Genomic DNA, 18,241 nt, shown 5'->3' on the forward strand with positions numbered 1-18,241 from the left:
ATGAGGGAGGGAGGAAAATCATGAAATATAATAACTTCTGTTCTTTAAAAACTATACATAGATTTTTCTGGTATTCCTGGTCATATGAGAATCCATAGGTGAAAGAAAAGAACATAAATTCTCTAGCAGTTGGCCATGCTTAATACTATGTGTTAGTATTTGCAAGGAGTCTTTAGGATACTACAGCAACAGTATCAACATAAAATGTTGGCGTTCCAAATGTCTGGCTATATTATCACAGTGGTATTATGCACAGAAACATCATGAGAAATTCCAAGTTATCATTAATTTTAAAACTACTGCTTATATTTATTTGTTATTATTTATAACATTGCTGGGGTTATTTATTTGTACAGGTTGTCTGGATTTCAGCTGCCATCATCTATTGTGAGCACAGGATCTATCCTCACACTTTGTTTCACCACAGACTTTGCTGTGAGTGCTCAAGGTTTCAAGGCTATCTACGAAGGTAAGATCTGCCTCTTTTTATCCTGGGAAGTTACTTGGAGAGTTATTGCAGGACCTCATTTTGAAATGGGTTTGTTTTGAACTGTTGGTTGGACCTCAGGGTCCCCTGTTGAGACCTTGAATCCAAAACTACAAATACACTGTGACTTTTCTGTATTCCAGTATGTCATTCATAGACATAGTCTTTATTTTTAAATTGTGCATACAATCAATGGTGAAACTGAGTGCTTGAATCCATACTGATGGATGATGGTTCCAAAAATGGGTCCTGAATTACATATATTTAAAAAATTAGATTTTTTTTTGTCTTCAACAATTACTTCTGAAAACTTTTTTTTAAATGCTGAATGTGGGATTTAAAAAAAATGGTCTGGATACTAATTTGATCTTGAGAATTAGCATGAGAATCTTTGCTTATGGATAAAATGCTCACATTTAGAAATTGAATGGCTTTGATATTAGAAAAAAATGAGACAAATAACAAAGGAGTCAATGTGAAAGATGATAAACAAATTTGAGAATTTTGCATTTGTAGACAAGGTAGGGCCAAGAACTTCATGTCTGCCATTATCTACTATGTACTTAAGTTTTAGGCTCATAAAGCAGGAGTAGTAGTATTGATATAATAGATTTGACTCTTACAGGAAGGCTAATACTCCTCTTTTGATTTCTTCACCCTACATTTTGAGACTGTTATCAGATTCAGTGGTATACAGTAAATCACTTATAATACTGAGCTGAATTATTAATTTTTAATTTAAATACTTCTACATAGTTAAAGTTGTGACAAGCTTGGTTTTGGACCCCTTTCTCCCAATCCAATTTTGCAAATATGAAAACAGTCTTCCTGCAATTTAACTTGTTTAGACTTCTGACAGAGGAATTTATTTCAGAAACATTTGGGACAATAAGTTATTTATCAGCTACTACAGTATGAAAAGTCTGATTTTCACCTTTGCTGTGTGTGAAACATATCTCAGAAATGGCTTGGCCTTAGGAATTTGGCCTTGGTCTATTCTTTCTAAATGTGGTGGGATAATTTTAGTTATTCACAATGGATACTTGTTGTTTTTCAAATGTGCCTAAATCCTGTTGATTTAGGTTTATAAGTTATTTAGACACTTTTGAAAATTTTACATAATTCTTATTCAAAAGTTTGATAACCCTGGAGCATTTATTCTGTGCTTTTATGGTGGACTTCATTATATTATCTACTGACTAGTAATATTTCACTCTCTCTCCTAGACTAGTACGTACCTTGCCCATATTAATTAGACACCTTGTGACATTAATTCTGGGTGGAATTTTCAAAAGTGTTATCTAAGGTTTTGTTGCTGTGACAGTGTACTATCTGAGCAATAGCTTGAAGTCTTCAGTTTTGTTTATATAGGAATCAGATGTCCAGCTGTGGTTACTCTATTGATAGCTGGGGGATACTAGAATGAATTTAATTTGGTGTTTGTGTCCTGCGAGCTGAATGAGAGGCCTAGTCTACACTAAATTTTCTTTTAGCTAAAATTAATCCCTGGTGCAGTTTTGTTGGTAGCTGGGGGCACTAGTGTAAATAAGGTACTAACAATCATCAGCACTTTAATCATCATTTTACCTGAGCTATCTCTAAACTGGATTAGATGATCCAGCCACCTTTCTACACTAGCATTCCCCTCACGGATCTCGCTAGGTTAAAGCTGTACCAGTATTAATCATAGTAAGACATTTTAGAGGGAAAAAGACTAGACACATCCTTATGGCCCATGTCAGGAGCTTTTCTAGGGGAGTCAAATAAAAATCTCAAAAATAGAAGCTATGCCGTGGTTGCCTCAGCCGCAAGTACATCTTTGAACACCTCCCCTTCCAGCAGCTGCACATGACAGCCTACCCCATCCTTGCATGAAAACTATGCCCTCTGTTTATCCAGTGGAGACACAGTAGACTATTCAAAGGAACTTCTCTTGATTATCTGCAAGGAAAAGATACCCAGAGCCCTGGGCTGTAATATAATGACACTACTTGCTGGCCTATTTTCTTATAAAATCCTGGTAGGAAGGGATGTAAATAACACTGACATAGATGGTGCTGCTCCTTGGTTAAACAGAATTGTAGTCTTTTGAATTTATTGCTGTAAAAAATAGGACTGTTCATGACGTCTACACTACTGCTTAAGTCAGGGGCGGGCAAACGTTTTGGGCCGAGGGCCACATCTGGGTGCGGGAATTGTATGCAGGGCTGGGACAGGGGGTTGGGGTGTGGGAGGAGCTGTGATGTGCAGGAAGAGGCTCAGAGCAAAGGATTGGGGCAGAGAAGGGGTGCGGAGTGTATGAGGGGGCTCAGGGAAGGGGGTTGGGTGCAGGAGGGGTGCAGCAGGGGGCTCAGGGCAAGGGGTTGGGTCATAGGAGGGGTGTTGGGTATATGAGGGGGCTCAGGGCAGGGGGTTGGGGTGCAGGAGAGGTGTGAGGTGGGGCAGGAGGCTGGGGTGCAGAGGGGGTGCAGGGTGCAGCAGTGGGCTCAGGGCAGGGGGCTGGGGTGAATGGGTTCAGGGTGAAGCAAGGGGCTCAGGGCAGGGGGTTGGAGTGCAGGAGGGGTTCAGTGTGTATGAGGGGGCTCAGGGCAGGTGTTTGGGGTGCAGGAGAGGTGTGGCGTGTATGAGGGGGCTTAGGGAAGGGGATTGGGGTGCAGGAGGGGTGAGGGGTGTATGAGGTGGCTCAGGGCAGGGGCTTGGGGTGCAGGAGGGGTGTGGGGTTTATGAGGGGGCTCAGGGCAGGGAGTTGGGTGCAGGAGATGCAGGCAGGGGGTTCAGGGCAGGGAGTTCGGTGGTGGGGTACAGGCGGGGTTCGGGCTCTGGCCCGGCGCTGCTTACCTAAAGCAGCTCCGGGGGTGGCAGTGGTGTGCACCGGGGCTAGGGCAGGCTCCCTGCCTGCCTGCCCTGGCCCCACACCGTGCCATTCCAAGAAGCGCTGCGGCCCCTGCGAGAGGCGGGGACAAGGGCTCCGCGAGCACTGCCCTTGCCGTACCTCCAGGTCCCTCCCCCAAAGCTCTCATTGGCCGCGGTTCCCCATTCCCGGCCAATGGGAGCTGCAGGGGGCGGTGCCTGGAGGCAAGGGCAATGCACAGAGCCCTCTGCTCCCCTGCCTGGAGCCGCAGGGAAGTGGTGCCGGCCGCTTCTGAGAGCGGGGCCCTGCGCCACAAAGTCAATCCCGTGTGCCAGATCCAAAGGCCGTAATTAGCCCACCCCTGGCTTAAGTCAATCTAATTTATGTCACTCAGGGGTGTGAAAAATCTCCCCCTCCCTCCCAAGCAATGCATGTTTCACGCTGTCTACACCAGCGTTACGTCAGGAGAAGAGTGCCTCCTGCTGACATAGCTAATTATGCCAATGGGAGAGTGCTCTCCTGTTAGCATAGTGCGTCTTCACCAGACGCGCCACAGCAGCGCAGCATGGGTGCAGCTGTACTGATGTAGCGCTGTAGTGTAGATGTGCCCTCATATAAAATGATGATTGCCATTCTCCAGTGTAAAAAGGTGCAAAATGTATAAGTCACAGGAAACCTATGTAGCAATAGCTAGGGAGAAGATTTATCAACAATTAGGAGTTTTGTGGATTTCCCTGGGAAGTCTGACAGTTCCTAACTCAGCCTAGACAGATTGATATGCTTGGCATTTTGGCTCCTGAGAGTGGCAACAGGGGCTTCTTCCCAGCATATTTAGGGCACTCCCTTATACATCATACATTGGGAGTAAATTCTTCCTTATTAATTGAATATTGGTCAGTCAGGAACAAAATTCAGACGGAGAAATTCATCAATTGAGAATAGACGTGTCCTGAATAATACTAAGGTAACAAACAGGTTTTCAAAGAACTTTGGAGCCAGAAAAAAATGGGCTTTTCATCACCCTATTCACAGGCATGCCAGAGGAGTTATTCCAGATTAATGCTGTTGACCTCTCCCTTGTTTCATGGCTTCAGATGAAGAGGAAGGTTCTGAAGAATTCAAATATCAGGAGCAGTGAAATAGACGGGCAGAAGAATTTATTTTCATGAACTTTCCACATTCTGGGATGTTGCACAGTGTGCAACTGCAAAGCTAGCATTTTCCCCCACTTTCATTTGAATAAGAAATTTAATCTGAATTAGCCCCTAAGTGTTACACTCATACAATTAAAAAATCAAATCAGTTTACAATAGATTGATTAAGCTATAGTTCCTTAAATAATAAAACTATCTTTAAAGTAAGCTTTTAAAATATTTATCATGTGGAAGAGCTAGCATATTTTGGTAACACTGGTTCAGATCTCATGTCAGTTTTGCATTACTGTAGCTCAATTCAACAAGATTCTCTGCTACACTAGTTTCCACTTTGCACAACAAAGGGGATGCTGTCAGGGAGCAGGTTGCTGTTTCTTAATTCTGTGTCTGGGCGCTGCCATACCTGTGCCAGATGGCAGTGGTCACCATGGGATCATCCATGAGGTAACAGTAGCTGAGTGCAGCCTACTCCAGCCATACCTCCTTCTCACCTCTCTCCTCCTTTGCATCCTTCACACTTCTGAGCAAGGGAGGGGGACACACGAACCATCTGTACTTACCCTATGCCAACTGAGAACTAGGTTGCTGTTTCTTAATCCTCAGGGGAAAGAAAATGCCAGTTTCTGTCCCATCCTGGCCACAAGGCCTAGACTCTGGGCTATTGATTTTACTGCCTTTACTCATAATTTTCACTAGTGAGTATAGGAAGTAAAATGATAATCAGGCCTACTGAATGCTGTAGGTTGCTATGAATGTGTTAGTGATGTTATTAATATTAAATAGCAGTGTTCATAGACCAAGTTTTCATATTCATATTTATGTGATTTGCCTGCTGCCACCTAGACTCCTCAGGAACATGAAATGCTGCATCTCATGAGTCTATCCCACTGAGCAAAATTTGTACTTAAAATAAATCTGACTTTCCTGCAGTAAGCTGGCAAAAGTGATCTAGGATTGTGAATAAAGAGATCTGAGTGGTCGTGTAGCCAGAATTCAATTGTTGTTTTCTGCTAAGAACAAAACTTGCTTCAGCTCAACAGATTGCAAGGTTACATAGTTATTTAAAACTAGATTATTTGACACCAAAATTCTTTTTCTATATATTTTTGAATATCAGTAACTATGGTAATCTTTCAAGATCTTGCATTGAGCGCTTGAGCACTCTAATCTGTTGCAGACGGTATTATGGACTAGTTGTTATTTGCCAGAATTATTGTTGAAGTAGAGGAAGTTCACATCAGATGAATTGGGTATATATGCAAACGTCTGTGAAATTTCAGAAATAGTAATTTGCAGAATTTCTTTGTAAATTATTTAAGCAAAACTATAAAAAACTCTATGAATTATACATATGTTGGCTGGCATTTTACCATTTACACTACTGGAGCTTAAGGTTATAAATTGAATCCAAGACCTTACCTCAAATCTAGGAAATGGAATTTTCATCGGGGAAGTTTCTGTCTACCATTATTCCTATTGATTGTTATTTTACAGAAAAAGAGAGTTTGCAGTGTTCTGTAATACATAGGGTACTGGACTGGGAATCAAGTGACCTGAGTTATATTCCCAGCCCTGCTAGTGAATTACTGAGTGACTTTCAATAAGTCATTTAACCTCTTTTACTTTCTTTCATTAAAGTGGGGACAACTATTCTTACACACATTTTGCAAAGCTGTTTGAGAACTACAGGTGGAAGCACAAAAATGCTATTCTTATTATAAAATATTTTATTTTTCATAATATAATTTTATTATAAAATATTATTCAAAAGGAAAAAAAGCAGAAACATGTTAACACTTCCCCATACATAGAGTACAACTACAGAAAGTTGAAAAGAATTTAATGGTGTTCACACTTGAAATGATACCAGAACAATATACAGATTAATATTTAATTCTGTAATGCTTTCTGTAGCGGGATAGTCTAATAACCAACTGTTCTAGTAGTTAGGCAGTGGCCTTACAGTTTCTGCCAGTCTAGTCGTCCCTGAGGAGCACTCAACCAAGCTGTATGAGGTGGACCTCAATACCTCCTGAATACTTAATGCTGGGAGTTCTGCTGCTACAGAGGAGCAGGGAGGCAAGGTAGAAGATCTGGGCCCCACTCTCTCCACAGGGTTCCATCCCAGGGCCCTTATGAGGTTTTTCAAAGTGTCCAGACCAGTTATCAATCTTCCCCTATGTCACTTCCTACCAGACTGGAGCTCCAATATTTGGTGTGTGGTCACTGGTTTAGAAGACACCCTAACAGTCCATCTGGAATGTCTACACTGCAATAGAAAACCTGTGGCACTGACTCTCAGAGCCCAAGTGAGCTGACCCAGGCCAGCCATGCTACTAGTCTTTCATTGCAGTGTAGACATACTCTTAATGTCCTGTTCAAAGCAGTTTCTGTTAAGGCTTTCAGGTCCCCAAGGGGGAAATTGAGATCCCAACTGCTAGAGGAGCCTTAATATGATGTACACACTCCTATCACAGCTCCTACTATCAGCCTTGCTTCCTGGTGCATCCTGCAACTCCTTCCCCACTTTCCCTGGCCTACCAGTGTCCTTTTAAACTATTTCTCCACCACGAGCATGTCCTGTACCTGTTCAGGGGTAGGGCCTCTCTAGACCTGTATTGCTCTATTCCCTAAGGCCCTGGTTCAGTATAAGGTCTGTAAACCTCATCACACTTTCCAGTGACATGGCACACCATCAGTCTACTAATCTGAGAATTCCCTGCCATGCATTTGTTCAGAATACCCAATGCATGTTCAGTACACAAAATGCATCAAGAAAGAAAAAAATTAATTTCAAGTTCTCCGTTCCTTATCATTTGTAAGATGAAATGATCATGTTACTTTATGCATTATGCTACACTGTTTTCTGCCACTAAGTAGCAAACATCAGAAGCTTAAAATGAGCTAGGGATTTTTAACCTACCTCAGTTGAAATTCCAAATGTATTTTGTCATATAGAAATGGTAAATGCTTATAAAACAAAACAAAACAAACAAAAAAGCACAACAAAAAACCAGGAATACTCAATTGGGCATGTGCTCATATCTCCTCTTGACCGCCACCTTGCCACAGTGTATTTTCTTTGACGTCAGGAGAGCTTGTGCAAACCCTGTCTCTCTTTTCACTCCCCTGAGGGTACCGTTGTTTTGAGCTCTCACAGTTTTCTGCTCATGTGAAGCATTAACATTTTATAAAAGAGGTCACCTTATTTCCTCATATGTACTTTCCCTGGAGCTTCTTGAAAATAAATAAATAAAATAAATAAATAAATCCTTTCAGCATCAACAGCAGTAGATGGTGGTCCATTTTCAAGGTAATGTCTTTGAAGAATTATCTATCTTCAACTGTTACCCCCACTTTCCCACTTCTGAGTCCCTATATTTCGTTTGTTTGTTTTTTTCATTTTTTTCTGTGGTCTCACTAGGGACTGTGTAGGGCCAGGAATGTTCCTTTTTCCTTAAATTTACTCAGTGGGCCCTCACAAGCATCAAAAAAGACTTGTTTTTCTTTGGAGATCGTATGGGGTTTGTTTGTTTGTCTGTTTGTTTTTTTGACTTAACATGAACCACTGAGAGGAGACCAGAAGCTTGAATGCCAATGTGACTGTCATGGTTTACCATTGCATTCATTAGTAGGCCTACTTGGTCTGCATGTTGCAAGCCTAACTACAGGAAAGCAAATAACTGATGTGCTTGTCATGGGACTAAGCAGATTGAGTTGTGTACACTCAAAACATTGAACCGAGTTTAACTGTTTAGTGTTGTACAGGGACAAGGTCATGTTAGTATCTTTGACTTACTGGGCCCTTTATTCCCTCAAGATTAATACAATAGATGGACTGTACATTTGACCACTCTTTCCTGTGGACACCCTTTCCAAGTGGCACCTGCACCTCTTTCAGGAGTAGAACTCCACAGTTCATGTTATTGTTGACTGGATCACCTGGTGATAGCACCCATGTTTAGCAAACATATTACCTCCAGCTGACACACTGGATTTAGCGTCTGTTAAGGAATCTTCTCTGGGACCTTTGACCCAAAATTAAATGCAGGTACAGAAAAGAGCTTGTCCAAAACAGAGTGTGATGTCTTTGTCCATAGGCATATCACAAGCAGAAAGAACAGGGTTAAAATAACAAAAGCTTAAACACATACTGTCTTATCTAAATTTAGCCTTTTTGCCAGTTTAAGCAGGTTCCATTTAAACCCAGGTTCCCCTCTGCAACTGCTGCCTCCCACAGTGTCTGTCTACCCTGTCAATCTCTCTCTCGCTCTCTCTGCCCTTAAGTCACAGGTAGTCTTTCTATCCATTCCAAAGTCTCTTTGCTCAGAGTTCCCATCCAAAGATCTCCAGGGCTTTTGAACATGGCAACTGAACCTGCCTAGAATGGGTTATGCATTTCTCTAGAGGGTGTCAGAGGTAATCTTTCCACATTGCACGTCTGGTATTGTCCATCTGAACATCAAACAACTGATTTTGGTCTACATTCTATCCTTGCAGGATTTGTCCCTTATTACCTTTCAGGCAACAATACCTTAACCACCAAGCCCACAGATGTATATGCATATACAGTCATAAAAATTAAGACAGATAATTCCCTATTCTTCAGTGAGTCTCCAGCGGACAGTATAATGTGGCTCTAGTCTTCCCCTTTCAAAGGGGAAACGCTGCCTTTTTTAGATTTCTTTTTATGCGTGAGTAGAATCAAAATCAATACCAACACTGTAGTAAAAAAAGTACAGGTATTTTTAATAAATATTGTCTGAAGCTGCATACCTTAGCTTAGATTTTGTCATTGATTGTTAGTGTATTTGACAATAGCATCTAGTGGCAATGGACCAGATCAGTTGCTCTTCTGTGTTTCATTAAATATTTGTCTCATGTCCTATTCTGATAGTCTGTTTGATGTTCTTTTCAAACTGGGTTCTTCATTAAATCTTTAAACCATGAATATATTTTTGAGTTTACTTTTTAATGAATGTAAAGCTTGAAATAAGATCCTTTTAGGCTCAACTTTATAGTTGTATTGCTTTTTGGTACAGAAATAATTGCTTTCTTGAAATGATTTTGGATACAATTGTCCCTTGTTAACAAATTTTATTAATATGCAAAGTTACAGAACAGCCCTCATGTAAAAAAATAGTTTGTCCTCTTTTATTTTTTTTTAAACAATACATGCTCCTGTCCTATTTAGAATGAAATGGAAAAAAATCATAATTATGAAATGAAAAACAGAAGTGGTGGTTTGGTGGCCACAGTATAATGTTGTGTGTTAGCAGGCAAGATGCCAAGATTTGGGGTTAGGAGAACTGTGGCAGTGATGTTTCTTTGTTCTAAAGTTTCTTTGTTCTATGTTAGCTAATCTGGTGAAGTAATGCTTTAGGCTCCAGGAGAGCTCACTTCAGCCCAGACACCCAGAGCAATGTTTTTTGGAATGAAACTTGTACAGAATAGTGGAGGACTTAGTAAAAATGAAAATTGAAGGCTTCATGAAAGTACAGATGCCCTGTGACCCTCCCATCCCCTACCCCCACCCCCACCCCCGGCATTCTCCCTCTTTGTTTTCTAAATTTTATGAACAGGTTTGTTGGAAAGACCTCAGTTTACAGGGAACTCAGTTTGGAGGTCAGAGCAAGAAACAATTATTGTGTGGATTTGAGGGGGAGAAGATGGAAAACAAAAATGCAGCATAGATATTTTTTAACTTGTACAGCTCCTATAATGACTGGAATTAAGAATTTTTTGAGTTACCATTAAAATGTGCAACAGTGCCCAATCAAAAGTGACTCAGACATCCCACAGCTATTCCATCCCCATGGAAAATTTGCCTGTCCTGAAATATCAATACAATATAAACTGACATTCACTCTAGTGCCTGATTGCGGGAGGGGAAGCCTTCCAGTGTTACCTGAAGATTGTCAAACTAGGGCTTAGGGACTGGGTGGGGCAGTTCAGGAAAACAAATTCCAAAGACAGGACCTTCTTGACAAAGTTCTCTATCCCCAGTCCAGGGAAACAGCTATACCCTCACAGAACTCATCAGTTGTGAGGGAGTATACAAAAGTAGAATTCTCCTAAATCAGAAAAATATAAAATACAATGTGAGGAATTAAAAAAATATCTACTTGCTTTTCAATAAGATAAATATTTTCCTGTGAGCAGCTATCTGACTGGCCTACTGGAATGGACAAGTCTTCTGATGTTATTGTTTGGTAGTTTAGTTTTGAAATTGTCAAATGATTTTTACTTTCCAGCTCTCTTTTATTTGATCTCAACCCTGATGCAAAGGCTGTTACTGTAACTTGAGTATTATGGATTAGGCCTTCAAAAGTAAAATATGTTTGTAGTCCCAATCCCTAGTGTGATGGAGACCCTTAATTCTTTCCCCGTCAAGAACTTAGTGACCCCCCTTTTCTCCAAGAGCCAATGGGGACCTTAGTGCTCAGTGATTCTACCCAGTGGCGGGGTATTAACAAGCCCTATGACTTCTATGATTTTCTAGTTCACAGGTACAATAAATAAAGAACCAACACAAGCAATATTTTGTTCACAGACAGGAAAGGAGTAAATTAAAAGATGAGGAAGGCAACAAGCAAAGAAACCAAAGGTTAATAAATCCATGAGGCTCCAACCAATCCCACAATAACTAAAACCCCACAAACTAAATACATGTAATGAGAAATCATATATCCAAATCTCCCCACAGGCCTGATCTGGATGGTGTTATTCATTTCTGTGAAGCCGATAGCTCGCCTTTTCAGCTAGCTGCAGTCCCTGGCAGCCTCAACTCCTCTATTCCCTAGATACCAGTGCAAGAGAGGCCTACTGGGCTCAACTGTGCAGCAGATTTTGGAGCTCAGTCTTGCCTCTGTGGATGTGGGGATTGCAAGTTGCTCTACGGCCCTTTCAGAGGGAGGGACAAAATAATTGTTCCTCTTCTGCAGGAGAGGGTGACACTCAGGCTGCTTCTCCTCCAGCCCTGACCCCTTGAAGTCAGCTCTCTCACTGAAAACACTGTCCCTCCAGCCTCAGCTGAGTCAGCTCACATGGTCCAGATATGTGCAAACTCAACAGGCTTGTAATTGATTATCCCAGCATGTCAGGAGCCTGGTCCAGCCAGCATGGGCTGTGTGTATCCCTCTAGCACAGCTGTGGCAGGCAGTCACAGTTACAGTTGCAGTCTCTGCCTCTGTGCTGCTCCCTCTAGGAGCTGCTCCCAGAAGCCCCCACACTTGCAAGAGGTACATGTTCAGTTAACCTCTTAATTTCACTCTGCTGTTTTGCAGTATCCCAGCCCTAGTGCCATTTGAATTATCAGTCCAACTATCATAGTCAAGAAGGAAATTCTTTCCATACTATTTTTTAATCTGATACCATCCCTTCTCTTCTTTTCTTTGTATCCCTATATGGCTGGGTCCATTTCCTCCTGCCTCTGTTCAAGTCTACAAAGAATTCAGATAATTTTATGCTGGTAAAACACCTGGTGCAGTTTATTACAATGTTGCTTCCCACAACCCTTATATGCTATTCAGCCCTACTCCTACGGCAGCAGTTCTCAAACTTCATTGCACCACAATCTCTTTCTAACAACAATTACTACGTGACCCCAAGGTGGGAAACTGAAGCCTGAGGCTGCCCGAGCTCCACCTCCCCAGGTGGAGGGCCAAAGCAGAAGCCCAAGGAATTCAGCCCCGGGCAGGGGACCTGTAACCCATTTTCCAGGGCTGAAGCTGAAGCCTGAGCCACACCTCTTGGGTCTAAAGTCCCCAGGCAATGGGGCTCAGGCTTTGGCATTGGCCCTGGGCCCCAGCAAGTCTTGGCAGCCCTATTAAAACTGAGTCATAACCCACTTTGGGGGTCCCGACCCACAGTTTGAGAAACGCTGTCCTTATGGTCTTAGGGAGCCCTGAGCTCCTGAGGCAAGCAGGGAAGAGCAATCTCTCTTTCCCTTTCTCTGTTTGCTTCCCCGCTCTTTCTTCCTTCCTGTATATCCTCTGCCTAATGGCTTAATTAGCCTTCCAGCTCTCCTCCACCCACCATTTAGGTACAGATCTTCTTAACAAGGTCTGTTCTGCAGTGTTTAACTGGAGCTGGAGGGACCAGAGTGCTGGCTCAACTTTTGTTGTCCAGCACTCTGTCACACTCCAGCAAACTAAGGCAACGATTTCTGGTCCTTATTGCCCAGTAGTCCTGTTGATCTCAGGGCTTGTTTACACTTAAAACGCTGCAGTGGCACAGCTGAGCTGCTACAGCACTTTAAGTATAGACACCTCCTATGCCAATGGGAAGGATTCTCCCATCTGTGTAGGTAATTCAGCTCCCCAGGAGGTGGTACCTAGATCCACTGAAGAATTCTTTCTTTGACCTAGCGCTAGCTACATTTTTTTTTTTTTAAACCTGGTACTTGAGAACTTGTGGCCACACTAGGAATGTGCACCTTGAGAGGACTATTTCTCACTCTTACCATATAGTGTATACATTAAGGATCTCAAAGCTCTTTGCAAAACATCTAAGCCTCACGACAACCTCTGACTGAACAGAGATGACATTCTTGGTGGTTCAAGTTCACAGGATATTCAGGGTTTTTTTTAAATTAATTCCTCCTGGGTTCGTATCCATGGAGTTTCACTGAAGTTTCACTTTGAATTAAACTGAAAAACAGTTAGTCATCCAAAAAAATTTAAGATTTGCATGATTTCCATCTCAAATCATGAGAGGGTAGAGGTTAAAGAAAGCTCTTCAAGGCTGTTCTGTGGTCTGGTCAACTCTAATGCTCCAGTAGGCCTCTTATATAAAGCTTTCTTTTTCTGTTTTCTGCTATGTGGAGACTTGAGAATCCAGTTCTTTGCCAGTGTCATAAGTGGATGGCTCTTTCCAAGCTCCTCAATGGCAATTGACTGAATTGATTCCCTACCTGCCATCAGTCAATAACTGGAAAGTTAAACACAGCTCATTTTTCCCAGATACCTTCAGGAAAGTCTGCTGCAAATCTCACCCGACCATCACAGAATGCACCACTTTAACTGGAAATTCCAAGGTGAAATATGGCCTAGGTTTATCTCAGTGAGTGTTCTAACCAACCTTAGTTCAGAGTCTGGTATTGAAACCTGAGACCAGGTAACTTTCACCTGGTTTCACATTTCATAAGGAAAGCTTCTCATTGCTCTGCTTGGCAGGTAGGAGATAGAGAAATTATTGTTCACAATTTTGAAATGAAACTCAGAGAAGGTAAGTGTCTTCTCCGTGGCCAACACAGTGGGTCGGTGATAGAACCTGTTTCCTAGTTCTCTCCCCCATTGTTAGTGTCTTCTGCTCTGAAAACTCAGCAACATCTTTTCAACCTTAACAAAATAACCATTGCATTTTGTTAGGAAATTTCTCTGAATTAAATAAGTTTTTGCCCAACATTGGCTTTTATTATGAAAACCCCAAATAACACTCAGAACCACTGTTCACAAATAGCTTGTTACTTCAATGGGATAGGGGACTCAGCATGCTTTTTCGATGGAGTAGTTGTATCCATGACTAAAGTTCTGTGCACTTAGCAGACAGTTGGGTAGAACTTTCTCTTCATTCAGGTGCTACTAGCTGCAGTACTTATCATACCCCCTTTAGTCCATCAATCAGCCAATCTTTCATGCATATATTCAACCTATCATATATATATATATATATATATATATATATATTCACACATTGTGCTTTTCATCTTTAATAATGAACTATATATATGGAATTCTATAATTAAAAATATGCATCAAAACAGGAATGACTAAATGACTGAATCTTTGAGCTATTTATGTTTTATCAATTTAAAAGGACTTAAGTCAAAAGAGTAAGAAGCCGCTTTAGCTATTACTGTACAATTAATACATAATTAGAAGCTAGTTATTTTACCCATTACTAGTTGCTAGTTGTGGATGCATTAATGTTGATGCACTTAGTGTGGATACTATATTTTATAATCTCCTAATCCTCAAACTGTGTGCATTAGTCTTCCAAGTGATCATATAATCATTCTGGGCCAGGATGTGATCCCCTTATTTGCATGGGTGAGCAGTTATTCTCCTTATTCCCATTAACTTCATTGGGCCTACATGTGTAAGTAACTATTCCCTAACGAGTATAAACAATTCACAATCTGGCCTAATGTATTTCTTCTCATCCTTTATACCTCCCCCCACCCCGCCGTCACTCCCCGACACACCCCTTCCCTGTCAGGTAGTCAGTCTCCTCCTGTTGTCCTCATCCTAAGGCCAAATCTTGGAAACATTTACTACACTCATTACACTACTCTGCACTGTAGGCCTGATCCGAAGTCAGTTGCAGGCAAAGGAAAGATTGGCTTCATTGGGTTTTGGATTCAACTCTGTTTTTGATAGTGAGCATATGCAGATACATGCCTTATATGCAGATACACACCTTCATGTACATTATAAAATCCCTGGGACAGGGACTGAATCTTTATCTGTTTTGCAGAGCCCATGAGTACTTGTGCATTACACAAATAATAGAAAATTGAAGTCCATAGTGGTTCTTCACAGAAACATAGCTTCCCAAGATGATACAAGTTCATAATTACATACTATTTTAATTTTTAATCAACCAAAAAAAGTTTTGAAATCACTAAATCCATATATTGTTTCACTCTCTCAAAGGAAAATTAAAAAAAAAAAAAAGTTTAGTACATGTCCTGTTTAATGCCATATAACTTCTCACCTATACTTGTTAAATTGTGTGGAAGTGATTGCGAAGCTCAGGCTGTTGTGCAGAAAATGTCTGCTGTGGCCTGACAATGAGGTAGCTTGTAAAAGGTTGGAGATCTTGGCTCTATTCCTAGTTCATTCAGCTGACAATTGAGCAGGGCCAGGGAAAGAAATTCAGCCAAGTAGATGGGGGCTTTCTATAGAAAGCTGATCAAGGTTAGGCAACAGTTCACGTAATGAGTCTCTTTTATTTACTGCCTCTGAATCTTCCCACCTGATTCAGGAGGATATGAAACTGGGGTTATGGTGAACACTTTTTGGGAATTACCAGAGAACTTCAGATATTAACTGTCCTCTGTACCCATGAATGACAATTGGTTGGTTCTTGCTAGGAAAACCATTTTAAATGCACTAATGTATTAAGATTACTCTTCCTTGTCTCATATCTTCTTTAGCACCTATCATTATAATAGTTTTTATAACATTTCAAAACTATTGCTCCCTGATGTGATGCTAAAGCTAAACACTGTCTCCTAGTGGATTCTTTCACTGTTCAGTCATGGATCATATACTTTCAAAGGATCTTGCCTTAAGATTCTCAGAAGCTTGCTTACTGGATTGGTGTGAGAGGCATATGCCCTGATGTGGACAAATGTTCATACAGTCCTCTTGACCTCACTGGAGTTGGAGTTCATCCTTATTTGTTCATCATAGATCTGTAGGTTCTGCGTAATTGTTAGGGGTAGAGAGATAGCCTGGAAATAGCTTTTAACAGGAAAAAAAAATAAAAAAATGGTGCCCCATTGTAAATAAAGTGTGTTAGTGAACATACAAAAACAGCAAAGAGTCCTGTGGCATCTTATAGACTAATAGACATATTGGAGCATGAGCTTTCGTGGGTGAATACCCACTTCATCGGATACATATGAAGTGGGTATTTACCCATGAAAGCTCATGCTCCAACACGTCTGTTAGTCTATAAGGTGCCACAGGACTCTTAGTCGGGATCTGTAAAAGCAGCAAACACGGCTACTCCTCTGATACAAAAACAGCATCACTTTTTAACTGAGAAACATGGGCACCCTATAGAAAAGTCCTAAACAATTATTAGGCATGAAATCAATAGTTGTCTATAATAATACTCCTTGTAATAACTAGGAATTGCATAGATATCCTCTTGCTACGATTTTTAACTATGTTAGAGAAGGGACATAATTTCCTTATTACATCCAAAAGGATTATTCCATATAAGAATGATAGAAGTGAGTCATGTGTTCTTGCAGACCTAGAGAACTTTCAACCAAACATGCTTTTTTAATATATAAAACAATTAATTACACAAGACATAAGTGAAATTTCGTGTGTATCAAAACAGAATTCATACTTCCAAATCTCTGTACCTTCCATAGGTATGAGGAGCATATGATCATAAAAGGGGAGAGATGATGAACTGAACACAACATGTGCAGCCAGCGACACAAGAAATAAATATTGACTCTGTGCTCTGTGGTGATAATTAAATGTGGATAGTCTTCACTGTAGTTCTTCATGAAATACCATGATGATTATGTATGCTTAAAAAGTACAGCAGAAAGTACTGTGAACTAGAGTACTAGTAAGGGCTTGATTATGCCATTTAAGCACAACTGTGCCATGGAGGCAGTGCCGTGTCACACAATAACAGTGAAAGCTGAGGGGAAAAAATGAGCTTTCTGCTGAGCAGGGGTGTGTCCAAGCTTCATCACCCTTTAAATGGCGCAGCCCACTCATCCTGTTGCATCGAGCCTGTGCCGTGGGCTGGCACAGAAGGGGAGGGTTTGGCTATAGCCAAGTGACCTCCAGGCTCTTGTAGGTTGACACATGCATCTGTGGGCATATAGAGCAGATTTTGTGAGCGTAAGGACTGTGATTATAAATGGACTAAGGAGGCTCCTTTTGTCCTACTTCTGCTCACCTCTGATTCAACCTGGCCATAAAAAGACCCCAGCATTATTATAGGAATCACCTTTTTTTGTTTTGTTTAGGTTATAGCTATTTTGTTCTTCCCTTTGTTCTCTTAGTGTACTTTTTTCTTTTAAAAATGTTTCACTTGAAATAATGAAGTACTAAAGAGCTCAGTTTGGAAAAGAAAAAGGTGGTGGGTGAATGGACAGCTGCTGCGTGTAGGATGTTCAGATTATCTTCAGTGCTGTCATTTCAGCTTTGCTGTAGGAGTGTAGCAAATGGCATTAATGCAATAAAACAATACTGAGCAAATTTCAGTTCTGGCCTTACATTGGCAAAAAGGGTGTCTTACCATCATTGTCATATTTTATTTTTCAATCTCTAAGACATTCACACTTGCCCAATTCTTACCCACACACCATCATTGCTGATACACACAACAAAGACTGCTCAAAAAACAACTTATTTATTGAAATGAACCTTTTCAGGCAAGAGACGGAATATGAGAACTCAAATATATCACAGCTCTGCAACATGATTACTAAGACCCTATGCCTGGTCTCTATAGTAAAAGAAAATAAATCTCTTTTAAATTAGCCAAGTTCATTACATGATTGTCAAGTTTTGAATTGTGTAGCATTTTTTTCACTTGATACATGTCTCTCAGAATAAAATGAAAATGAACCAGAAGTTATATTATATTTCTGAACTATAGTGTACTATATGGCATGTGCTGCAAAATTAAATGTCATACTCACCTTTTCAAAGGATGCAGCAGCAATGTTTTATGCAGTACTTTTAACATACTAGAGCATTGAAAAATTATTTGCCTTGTTTAACTCTTGACATTTTTAGGTTTTGTAAAGGTTATTTAGACAGCAGATTATAGTGTTGGAGAAGAATTTAGGTTTTACCTTAAAGAAATGTTGATGGTTGCTTCTGTATATAGTATATATGGAATCTGATTTTCATTTTAGACTTTGTGTATTATGTACTTGGGGAGGAGAAGAGAGTGTCTGTCTAATAATAATAATAATAATCCTTAAAGAGTATAGTATTTTTTATCCATTGAACTTAATGTACTCTACAGAGGGTGGGT

General features: G+C 40.7%; 1 protein-coding gene across 9 annotated transcripts in view; it reads left to right on the forward strand.

The window, feature by feature from the left end:
• The window catches only part of CSMD1 (CUB and Sushi multiple domains 1), a 1,616,238-nt gene that overhangs the window by 220,161 nt on the left and 1,377,836 nt on the right, over positions 1 to 18,241 (forward strand). For all 9 annotated transcript variants that reach the window (XR_005595828.1, XM_039529053.1, XM_039529047.1 and 6 more), the window contains exon 3: positions 357 to 469. Coding sequence is in view for 8 of the 9 variants with exons in the window: in XM_039529053.1 (XP_039384987.1) it covers positions 357 to 469 (113 nt within the window). In the remaining variant the exon portion in view is untranslated. The remainder of the gene's footprint in view (positions 1 to 356; positions 470 to 18,241) is intronic.

This window comes from Mauremys reevesii, linkage group 3, assembly GCF_016161935.1.
Source record: "Mauremys reevesii isolate NIE-2019 linkage group 3, ASM1616193v1, whole genome shotgun sequence".
In the NCBI taxonomy this organism is placed as follows: domain Eukaryota; kingdom Metazoa; phylum Chordata; order Testudines; family Geoemydidae; genus Mauremys; species Mauremys reevesii.